General features: G+C 39.4%; 1 protein-coding gene across 1 annotated transcript in view; it reads right to left on the bottom strand.

Moving 5' to 3' along the window:
- Positions 1 to 11,154: 11,154 nt before the first annotated feature.
- The window catches only part of ENPP3 (ectonucleotide pyrophosphatase/phosphodiesterase 3), a 32,031-nt gene continuing 31,291 nt past the window's right edge, over positions 11,155 to 11,894 (bottom strand). The window contains exon 25 of the mRNA XM_072331867.1: positions 11,155 to 11,514. Coding sequence (XP_072187968.1) covers positions 11,341 to 11,514 — 174 coding nt within the window. The 3' untranslated portion in view covers positions 11,155 to 11,340. The remainder of the gene's footprint in view (positions 11,515 to 11,894) is intronic.

Genomic DNA, 11,894 nt, shown 5'->3' with positions numbered 1-11,894 from the left:
ATGTTTGAATACTTTAACGCAACCCGGGCAAAAATTAATTGCAAGTCAGTTATGCTGTTATTATCAGACTAATGTCTCCAGCAGAAATAGTTTTACTGGCTACCAACCATGTCTGCATATGCAAACATGTCATCAGGAAGAACACTTTTGTGCATACATGGGAAAAAATCGCAAGAAGTTCACAAACTGGAAGGAGAATAAATAACAATACTGTACTGGAGTGATTAGTCTAGCAGTTTCCTGAAGACGTGCTACATTAATTCAGGGCTTCTAGTGAAAGCAGTGTTTATGAATCTGAGAGGAGTGTAGAGCTTTGATTGCTTGGCAATGACTCTCAGCAGTATTGTAGATACAAGAACAGCCACTGCAACTAGCTGGGAATTTAAAGAAAATTGAAAATTCTATTGCAAGTTAAATGTTGTGTAACTAATAAAAAGATATAAATAATTACAAGCAGAACATCTGTTCCCTTTCATGTTATTCTATTTATGATATAGACAAGCTACAAACTTCTCTTTCAGTTTCTGCCATAAAAACCAATATCTTCTAAGATATCTAGCAAATCAGTGATTCAGAAGATCACATATAGATAGGTCACTGTGAAACCTCATTGACATTTTCTCCTTTGAATATGTTAAATGTATTCTTAGGGCCCAGCTGCGTGACTCAAAATCACATTGAGAAATCCCCTTGCAGAAGGGAAGGCATCGGGGAGAACTCATTGTGGTACTCGAAGGGAGCATTGGCTGTATACATGGGTGGATAGTGAGGACAAGGGGGAATGGTTTTGGACTAAGACAGAGGAGATTTAGGTTAGATATCAGGAGGAAGTTTTTCACACAGAGGGTGGGATGCATTGGAACAGGCTGCGCAAGGGGGTTGTGGATGTCCCATCCCTGGAGGCATTCAAAGCCAGGCTGGATGTGGTTTTGGGTGGCCTGCACTGGTGATTGGTGACTGCTTACAGCACAGAGGTTGAAACTAGGTGATTTTTGAGATTTTTTCAACACAGGCCATTGTATGATTTGATGATCTCAATGATTTTTGATAGCTCAAAGTGAACAGCAAGATTTAACACAAATAGGAAAGGGAAAAATAAACAAGTAAACAAATCAGCTTTCAAAACAGATGCATGAGTAGAGGCAGATTTGAAGAAGTGCCTAAGGAATTTAGGAATGCACACCCTGCATCTCCAGGCAGATTTGTATTCCCAAATCACTTTGAAATCCAGCATTACTTCATGCTAAGAGTACAACAACTGCATTAAGTCAGCTTAAACAGCAGTCAGAGATCTGCAGCTGAGAGGAATTTTGAGCCAGAGGAAAGTTCTCCTGCTAAATACTATTTAGAAATGTTTTTTCATGATGTCTGTACACTTTCTGAGCACATGCAAACATGTAGCATGTATTCCATTCTGCAGTATGAAGTTTTACTGTTTAGTTCTTGAAGAAAAACTCAATTTATTATTTATTGTCATCATGCAGAATTGTGTAGTCTAATGTAATTTCACAGTTTTATACCCCGTGGAGTAGCGCTATGATTCAGGTGCTACATGTTTCCTTTTCAGAAGCTGCACTACAGGCATTGGCATTCATAACCCTTTTACTGGAAGCAAGCGCGTGGAATGCAAAGTTTGCAGTTCAGTGCTGGAACAGCATCTATTTCATACGGACATAAAATGCCATCAAAACAAGTGTGGAAAATTATCTTTCAGAAAGTACCTGGAAGGACACTTTAAGACATGGGGGGGGGGGGTCAGGGGGGAACAAAAACCAAAAAGACAAATGATTCAGGAACTTAGTGTGCACTTAAGGAAACATCTGGTAATTTAAAGTACAGCGTTACATAAAAACCTCACAAACAATTAAAAAAGTACCTGTGAAGATAATGAGAGAAAAGACATTTGTTACTGTTACTTGTTTAAGCATAAAGGAGAAAAAGGCTTGGCAAGGATAATGCTAAGACCATGTGGAAAAAAAAATGGAGAGAGAAAACTCAAAGATTCAGAGGAGAGGAGAGTGGAGGGGAACAGAGCGGAGAGGAGAGCATTTTTTAACATTTTTAGTGAAGATTTATTTGTGTTTGTGTGGGTTTTTTTCATGGAAAGTTCCAAGGGGTCTGAGTACAAGATGCCTTGGACACACTGTTTACAAGTTACTGGTAAATCAGATTGTCTGATACTAACCATTTCAACTTCTGCAGAATAGCTTGTCTTTAGAAGGTACCTTCCTATAATACTTTAAGAGTATAATTCAGCACTGGGACCTTACACTTGGTCACCCCTGTACTTTTTTCTTCAATTCATGGAGCAAGCATTTGAAAGTTAGTGATAGCTGTCTTTATGAAGATGGCAGAGCATTTGCATTAAGGCTCTTCTTTGTTAGTTACCACTTGTCTAGTGTCAGTAATGATGATAGTGTTCATTGGCAACAAGCTCACTCATAAAAATGCCTTGTGAGACACAGTTAACCATTCATCTAACACCTAGACAAGATCTTATATTTTCAACCTGAAGTTATGTTTTTAATCTGGCCAACCTAAAAAAAGCTCCAGAGATTGCTTTGAATTGTTATCCGTACAGGACAGAGATTGGGCAAGCAATTTCACAGGATGTGTTTTAATAGACAATCAGAAGTTATTTACTACATTTTCCTGACTTAGCAATCTACCCTGCCCCCTGGGCTTTTGGGAAAAAATATGTAAATAATTAGGAAAAAAGAAAAACTTTGGGCATATATCCATGTTCTTCTCAGTATTTTTAGAGAGCAGTGGGAGTATCTAATGAGATTCTGATGAAAATCTAATCTGCATCTACAGAATCCCATTAATCATCACAGGCTATTTTAGACCAGTCTCAGTTTCTTTTCCTAATGCCTCACAGAGACCTTTCTCAAGCTTTTGGAGCAATCCTCTATGACTAAATTTCCCCAGTGAGGATTGAAGCTATTGACTAACACAATGTATGGAGACAGAGCCTCATATCTGTCCCATTTCAAGACTTGTTTCTCTCTAGCATGAAGAAATCCAACTCAGTAGCTCTGAGACCAATGTGGAAGATTGACCTGATAAGAAGACCAACTTATACAGGATCAGATTGACTTCAGGGGCTTCCACCATGGCCTGGTCTCTCACCAAAAACACCAGTCTCAGAAACAAAATACCAATTGGCACTGGATAAGAAGGTATAATATTAGGTGAATCCCAAGAACCAGTGGCCAGTTCCAGCAATGCCAACTGTCCTCTGTTCAGAATGTACTTTGTCAAAATCCACTTGTACTTTGCTCAGCCCATAGTTTGTTTACAAACAAAAACCTACATGCTAGCAAATATTACTATTGTGTAGCTTCTCCACTGGAAGCTAAATTCTAATGGAATAGGATGTTCCTTTCTGCATATTATCTTAATTTCTCAAAGTACATGCCAGACATCTGTCTTCTTAGGAAGAGCAGAGAGAGATAAGAAAGCATTAATTGTACTCTGTGAACTACATAAATACTGAGTGTTTGCATGGCTTATATGAAAAATATTTGGGATGGTCATTTTGCAAAAGCAACAAGGCAGTAAATCTAGTTATTCTTCCCCTTTACAGTGTAAAAGTTCAAAGCTCCAGCACATAAATTTCAGCTTATGTAGAGCAGTTTACCTCTGACGTTCTTTTCAAGGTTATTTTCAGTCACTGGTGATACATAGATAATTGAGAGGTGGACAGAAAAGCAGAAAGCTGTGTGGGTTTTTTCAACTACAATGCAAGACATGCCTTGCAACTGCCCAGCATCCTAGTATAACAGCTGAGTAGTCAACTGTGACTAACAAAACAATGCTGCTAATGAACAGTGACCAACAGCTGCATGCTGCATGCAAATCTATGAAGAAGGTGAGACCCAGCTGTGATAGTCACGTAATGGTCACTTAGTCAGCTCTTACACTTAGATGATTTGCTATGATTTCCTTTGGTCTTCTGTGTTTCATCTCCATCTTCTGACTGACTCTCCTTTTAGTGAATATAAATGGGTATGACCTGCAGACAGCTTCTTCACTATTAATGCTTCTGAGCACATTCCTTAACTACCATCACATGTTTGGGCTCTTTTCAGCCAGGCTGACTTGCCACAGCATCTGTATATGTTCCAACTAATATTTTTCTTATGAGGATTTAGGATGCGATTGTGGAAAAGAAACTGAGAGCAACAGCATGGGTTCTGGACGAGCTGAAGAGGAAATTCATGGCAGAAATGCTTTGTTGGAAAGAAATTTCCTGTCCTTGGAGATCTTTTAGGACTTCAGGCATTCTCACATTCTGCACCAGGTCATAGCCATCTTTCAAATGGAGAAAGCAGTCAGATGGAAAGAAAACCAAAGCAGGTAGCAGACTGGTTGTTGAGACACTCAGGTTGTACCAAATCTAGCATCAAGTTTGTGCCTACAAGCTGATCCGAAGTATGAATTTTTTCAGCTCAGCCAACAGTGCAGTGATGTGGCTGTCAGCAGTGACTCGATGAGTTCAGGTTGTTTGTCCGCTCAAAGAAATCCTAAAAAAGAAGTCACAGGTATGATATGTCAGCACCTAACCTTACTCTGAAAAATGTCTGGCTGACAAGGAGATGTTGGGATACCATATAAAGCAAAGTCATACTCTGCAAAATGGTTCAATTTCAGTGAGCTGACTAATTCAGGACAACAACAACAAATAAGAGAACTAAGTTTTATTAGCTTCTACTGACCAACTCTATCTGTGCCCTTTTCCCCTATCCAGTCAAAGGTACTTTGTACAGTGATTTTCTCTGGCTAAGTACGACATCTCTGTCATCACATTTCAGAGAGACTCTCTTTGCACAATTTTTAGAGATGCTGTGCAAAACAGTCACTAAATTCAGTACAGTAAGGAGATATTTATGAGCTGCATAGCAACTCCAACCTTGAAATTAAGGACACTCTCTCCTCCTATCCCTCCAGCTTTTGCTTTCAGTCATTCACAAACATACTTTCCACCTTACAATTACAGCTGAAGTAAAGCAAGAAGGGAACAGTATTCCTGTCCAAGTGCTCAGAAAGATAATTCATGTGCAATGAAAGCAGAGAGGCAACTTGAACTGCTGAAGCAGCAGCACAAGCAGTACTCACATTAATCCTGGCAGTGCAGATACCTTTTTTTTATTGCAATAAATTCAGACAAATTTCTCAAGTTCCTGGCCATCAGCATTGTGTTATCTCAATTAACTATCCTTGAGTGCTGTTTGGTAAGTCAAAATCTTGCTTTAAGTTTTTATGGTAAAAATGCCTCTTTACTCACTCAGTCATTATTCATTGAGTCAAAGAACACAGATCCAATCTGAGTCAGTGAGGCAGTTCCCTGTTTTCATGGGTAATTTTGTTATTCAAACTGATTCATATATTGACCAAGATCTTTCTTGTTTTTTCCTTTCAACTTCCACTGAGTAGCTTATTTGAGAAACTTACTGGTGAGAACCTTTCTTCTGATTTCCAGCTGGAATCTACTGCTAGTAAATTTGTACATGATTTTAATTACCAACATTGTTCTGTAGCATAGATAGCTCTTTTTTTCCTTTCTTTGCTCTTCATCACTAACACTCCTAGGATTTCATGCATTTCCACTGCTGAACAAGTCAAGCTTTTAAAATCTTTTATTGTTTAATAAGTCATAAAAGTAAGTAAGAATGCAAGGACTTTAATTTACATTTCATAGCCAGGGTCTTCTTTTGCTTCTGCTCTGAATGAAGTCCCCTCTTCAGTGACTGGAATTACGTTTGCTTTTAGTTTGAAGTCACCTTCGCCTACTAAACAGCAACAAAAATCTAATATCACTGTGCATTAGCAAGTCTTGCTTTCTGTTCTGTTCTGTCTTTACTCACAACACTTACCTCTGGAGATCATAGTATCATAGTATCATAGTATCATAGTATCGTGCGAGTTGGAAGGGACCTTAGAGATCATCGAGTCCAACTCCCGGGATTCGAGCCCTTCTGTGTAGCAGAGTGGCACTTCTGCCACTTGTGCCACAGGGGGGATTCGAACCCCGGGCCTCTGGTGTTGCAAGCAGCAATTCTACCACTGCGCCACCGGAGGCACACAGATCAGGAGGACAAACGTTTAACGAGCTGCTTAGCTTCGGACAACTACAAGCAATGCAAAATGGAGGGATGCCACCAATGACTGCCATGCCATTTTTCAGGCTGCTCTCAGTCCATTCTCTTCTCAGTCTCTATTTGTGCTGGGATAAGCACCAATGAACATGCAACATCTCATTTGTTTGAAAAGTGGTATGTAGAAGTTGAAAGCAATTTGCAAATGACACCAAGCAATTAAAACACAGATGGATTATCAGAGGCCAGAAGGAAATCACTGTTTTCTTCAGTACAACCTCAAACCTCAGTAAACAATCAAAAATATCACACAGGAAAGTCCCTGGGCATAAATAACATACTGGTGTGCCATATCCCAGATATCATTATCCCATGCTATAGCTGTCCAGAATGCTGTGCCACTTCATCGACAAGAAGTAGACTGTGAATTCAGTGATTCATAGAACAGAAGCCTTATCCAGAACATACAAAGCTTGTCAGTGCTATTTTTCTCTGCAGTTGTTTTGCATCCATTATGGTATATAAACCTACTACAGAAAATACAAATCAATTCTCATGAAGAAATATGATCTTTCTTACATCAGGTCTCATAAAGCTCCTGAGATATTCCAGAAATCAAACATTGTGACACCTCCTGTTGACCTTTATATCATTCATCAGTTGTGTTTCACTGGGATCAGATTTTCACAGCAATCAATCAGCAAATTCATCAAGCAGTATTACAGCAATCTGTCCATGCCTCTATTGGGCTGTCACCACTGGAAAAGAGCTTCCACAACTACACTAACAGCAAGTAACAATTTCTGCCTTCTACCTCTAACTATACACAGCTTGTCTTGTGTAAGTCACAAAAATCTTTTATTCTGTTTTAATTTCTGTTTCCAGAAAGTTTTCACATTGCCTGTGTACAGGTATTCTAGCACATGGTCGCTTTTAGTAATTACCGTATTTGAGAGTTCTCCTGACAGTATTTTCACTGGGTTGTTTATCCTCTCTTTTGCACATCAGGAATGTTTTGAAAGAAGGACTGTATACTTCTGTAACCCATACAGTTTCATAGCACTTCTCATACAATGACATTTACTTGTAAGTAACCATCCTCCTTTGAAAGATGCCTCCCTACCTCCTTTCTACTCATCTCCGAACTGAACTCTGAACTCTGTTCATTGTCACCCCATGTGGCTGTGCCTTTAGGGATGGAGATTATGGGCAATTAGTTGCTGCCAGGCGAACAGAAGCATGTTTGATACTCCAGGCGGAAACTGAAAGTTGTCAGCAAAGTTTGATTTCATAAATAAGAATGCATTTTTCATAGTAGAACATATGATCTGCATTCCCTAAGGACATGCAGCTAAAATGAAGTGCTGCTCATAAGATTAACTGACACACCACAAAAGCTGTGATCTAACTCATAATGCTGGAAAGGAAATGAGGCAGGATTTCTCATTCTGTGGAAAGAATTTAAGTAAGAATAGTTTGAAATCACCTTTCCCATAAGCCTGCAGCCCTTTTTCCTTGTAACTGACCTGAAATGCTTGGTAGTGCTATGGAAATATCTGGCATCCATAACCTAAAAAAAAAAACCCACAGAAGAATTTGAACTGTCCAGAAGAAAAGATGTGGACAATGTCCCTTAGTGAGAATTGAAAAGGAAGGCTGCAAACTAATCTCTTTGCAACATGCTGCTGCATAAAAATATGCTCCCAGATATAGAAAATGCATCAGTTTGCCTAAAAGTGGATATAAATTTATAAGAAGTTAAGACCAGCTATCAGTTCTGAAGCACCTTTGGCACGCATGGCTGATGGGAATATCCTTCAAATGTTCTTGAAAGGAAAGAAATGCTATTGACAGCTGTAGTTTTGGTGGTGAGACATGTATCCATCAGCTTGAAAACAAAAAGCAATGAAAAAAACAAACAAAACAAAGCAGAACAGCTGAATGAATGGAAATTACATTCACTGGCTTGCTCACAAAGCAAAAGGAGCACTCTGAGAACTTCATTTTCTCAGCAAATCCCCATCCATGTTCTTTCTTTCCCTAGAGAGCTGAATGCTATTCCTGAGCATCAAGACAGTATTGTGTGCCATGTTCTGCATATGTTTGTAAGAGAAGGGCAGGAAAGCTGAGGTTCCCAGAGCTACCATAAAGAGTATTTTGTTGATCAGACTGAGCAGTTTATATTTTCATCTGACTGACACAGTTCAATCTGTGCTGATAAACGTTAAACTGTCCTTATATGCACTGAAATCCTCCTGAATGACTATGGATAACCTGCTTGGAACCTACTGAGCAAAATACAAGTGGCTAAAGGGCAAAATTAGGAAAAAAGCTGGGATGTTTGTCTTTAAGGAAATGGAAAAGCCTTAGTTTAGAATGCTGTGAACAAAGTGAGGACACCAACCAATAACTCATTTCTCCTCAGCCACACAGAAGGCTGCTGCCTGGCACATCTGTTGCCAGGTCTCCTTCAAAAGTAATTTGGGTCATTGGGCAAAGTCTCCACCAGTTTGATGTCTGGGTGACTCCAACCCCCAAATGCCCTATATCATACACCTGGCTGATACAAAATCACATTCATCCCATTTCAGTCTTCCACTTTTCATTCTTTTGAAGACAGCCATGTTCTTTGATCACTGCTCCAGGTACTGGGAAGGATTCAGATTTCCTGCTCCTTTCAGACTACAATAGTAAGGAAGGTCATCTCAGCTGTCTTCAGGGCAAGGAAGTGCTGCAGGGTGGAGGGGAGGCAGGTGCCTCTTCTTCTCCCATGACATCAGATCTGAATGCACAGCAGATTTCTCACCTCCTCACTGGCAGCAGTCCAAGGGGGGGCAGGGACTCCTGCACTGCACAGGAGCTACACAGTTAGGACAGAAAAAAATCTGTACTTATAAACACAGGTTCATGTTCCAAATACCAAAAAAAATATAAAGAAATCCCATTAGCCCATGTGCAGACACTGCAGGAGGGCTGTGGGAGGCACTCTGAAAAACACAGCCCTGTCTATTTTCCTTGAGGGAGATTGTCCAAGAAAGGAGTCAAGAGCATTCTGTGCCATTTAAATGTCTGCGCATGGCTTTGAAGGTGGCCTTCAGGGAGGTACTGACAGAAAGCCAGCAGACTCTTTAATAAATATTAAGGAGAAAGAGAAAAAAAAATAGTGTTTTATATGGTGACAGTCTCTGAGAGCCAGGGTGTGGTGCAGGGGAAACACGGTAGCTCTTGTTGAACTGTTTGTTAGCTTTTCCTTGCCCTGGCTGTAGGATTTTATGGAGCCAAGCTGGCTGCATTGCCCTTGCCTGCTCTCGTCCACTATCACCCTGCCTTGTTGCAGCAACAACACCAGCTCCATGTAGGGCCACATCTCTATATTTGCTCACAGGCTTTGTTCTAATACTGAAAATGAAAAGCAGCATAAGAAAAGCAAACCACTAAATCCTCCCAACTTCAGATTTTCAATGGCCATGGGAATGTTGTTTCTCTGCTTCCATAGCAGATGGAATGTAAGAAACTGTTTCCTTTCACCTCACAAATGTGCTGTATGACTCTAGGATAGCAACATTACATACCTCAATCTATCATGCATCCTCAATGTGTTATCTAGATTCATTCAGAGTATGATTTACAGTGGAGTGAATAATCAATTATATTATTCTTTGTAGCCTAACAACAGTCTAACAACAGGTTGGACAAACCTAGATGCCTCTGCAGTGCTAAATGAAGTACAATTCCATGTTTGAGATGGTGTAATGACTTAACTAAAGACTCAAATCTGGATGTTCAGTTTGGTCCCAGATCCTGATATATTAAATAATGCTAAGCTATGCTTGGAACGTACAGCTCATCTGAGATGTGAGGGGGAAAAAAAAGTCTCTTTTTTCTTTTTTTTTTTTAAATATAGGTTTCTATAACTTCTTCTTTTAAGGTTACATATTCAGTCTCGAACTAATTACAAATTGAAACACTCTTATTATGTTTCTTCAAAACTGCCCCACTGAGCAAATGGTCAATCACATGCTGTTATTCGTACCTGTATCAAGCAGCACTCCAAGTGAAGAAAATCAGCTCAAAATGCAAGTAATTCTGTAGTAGCGGGATCTGGAAATTTCCACTGCCTTGTTCCACTTACCAGCCCACAGCAGTGATTTGTGTGCAGTGCAGTCTGAGGTAGAGATTTTCTATCCATAAAGTCACTGCAGAAGGGAATACTGATTATTTCTTACATATCACCACTAATTTTGTGCTCTTGTCTCAGGTTTAACTCTTCAAAAATAAACACAATTATCTTGCTATTGCTTGGCAATTTAGACTGTAAATACAGATAGTAAATTGTAAAGACAGATAGATATCCAGACAAAACCCTTCTGGACAGAGCATTTCTTCTACCTTTTTCTTTAAGATTTCTAAAGGGTACATAACACACAGATCGGTTGTTATAATTTCACTTCAGTTCTTACTAGCATAATTCCACCAACATAAGTGGGAAAGGCAGTGGATGACCACAGAAGATATTTCCATTATATACAGACTTTGTGTCAGTCTGAATGTTTTTTTTTAAGTACATGGCAGTATCTGTGTGGATTAATCAATGAGAAAAAGCAATTCAGAACGTTCCAGGACATACAAGCACGAGATAACCTCAACGTCACTGATAAACACAAAAGAAAAAGCACAAGCATGCCTCCCAAAGTGTTTCACTTTCCAATTCCATTATAGGAACATTTTCTATACAGCTGATGATTCTGGGGTTACTACTATAAAATCACAGAGTCACAGAATCACAGAGAATTATCAAAGTTGGAAAAGACCTAGAAGATCATGTAGTCCAACCATTCCCAATACTTCCCAGCTAAATCCTTGTGACAGTTCTTGTTGTTGTTGTTTTTCAAACCATTAAATTATTATCTGTCTAAGTAGTGACACATGTTCCTGCTACAGGCATTGGGTTGTTGAGTTTTTTTTTGGCAGTTCATTAACATATAATATTCACTATTTGGAAAACATGACTTAGAAAGATGACTTAAGTAACTTCAGTTAATTTTTATTCAGTTTGTACAAAACGCTTGACTGAAAGAACAGGAACGTGGAAAGAAGAAAAAAAGGAATTAGCTGTGCAATGTGTCTTTTCTTGATGAGGTGCTGTAGTCAAGTTTCGCTCATATTTACTAAGGTAAAAGTTAAATCATTTTGATTTCTTTCCTTCCTTCCAAATGCTGGCATTTTTTTAAACAGAAATTCAGTTGATTTCAGTCTCAAATGTTGGCAAAAATGTCTTTAGCTGTAAGATTTCAGAGACTGATCCCTGTCTTTCCTGGTAAAAGTCAAGTCCAGTTAGCAGCTCCACATCCCGAACACGAGCGGAATGAGCCTGAACTCTTTCTTCAACCCACTCAGAAGGCGACCTGTTATCCTGCCAAAACAGACAAGAACATGCAAGCACTGGTCATTGTCTAGCAAAACCACCAAACGAGAGAGTGCTTTTTATGGCATTAAAGGCCTCCAGTTTGTAGAACTTTTCTTTTGGGATTTCTTAGACATCCTTGAAGCCTTACATTTAGGGATTTCACTTAAGTAGTCAAATGGATGTCTTTCATCTTCAGAGTAACACAGAATTAAAACTACGCTGAAATGGCAAGTAGGACTTTCAAAGCCCACGGAAGTGGGAAGCAGATGCAGTGGGGTTTCCCTTTTGACAGCAGTCTGTTCTTGTTCATACTTGAGTTTTTTCTACACTTTCAAAGATAAGGCCCCTGCCACACACCTGCAGAGGTGAAACTCCCTATGTCTAGA

This window comes from Excalfactoria chinensis, chromosome 3 (assembly GCF_039878825.1).
Source record: "Excalfactoria chinensis isolate bCotChi1 chromosome 3, bCotChi1.hap2, whole genome shotgun sequence".
In the NCBI taxonomy this organism is placed as follows: Eukaryota; Metazoa; Chordata; class Aves; order Galliformes; family Phasianidae; genus Excalfactoria; species Excalfactoria chinensis.
Note: the sequence above shows the minus strand (reverse complement) of the source record. Positions and strands in the feature narration are given on the sequence as shown.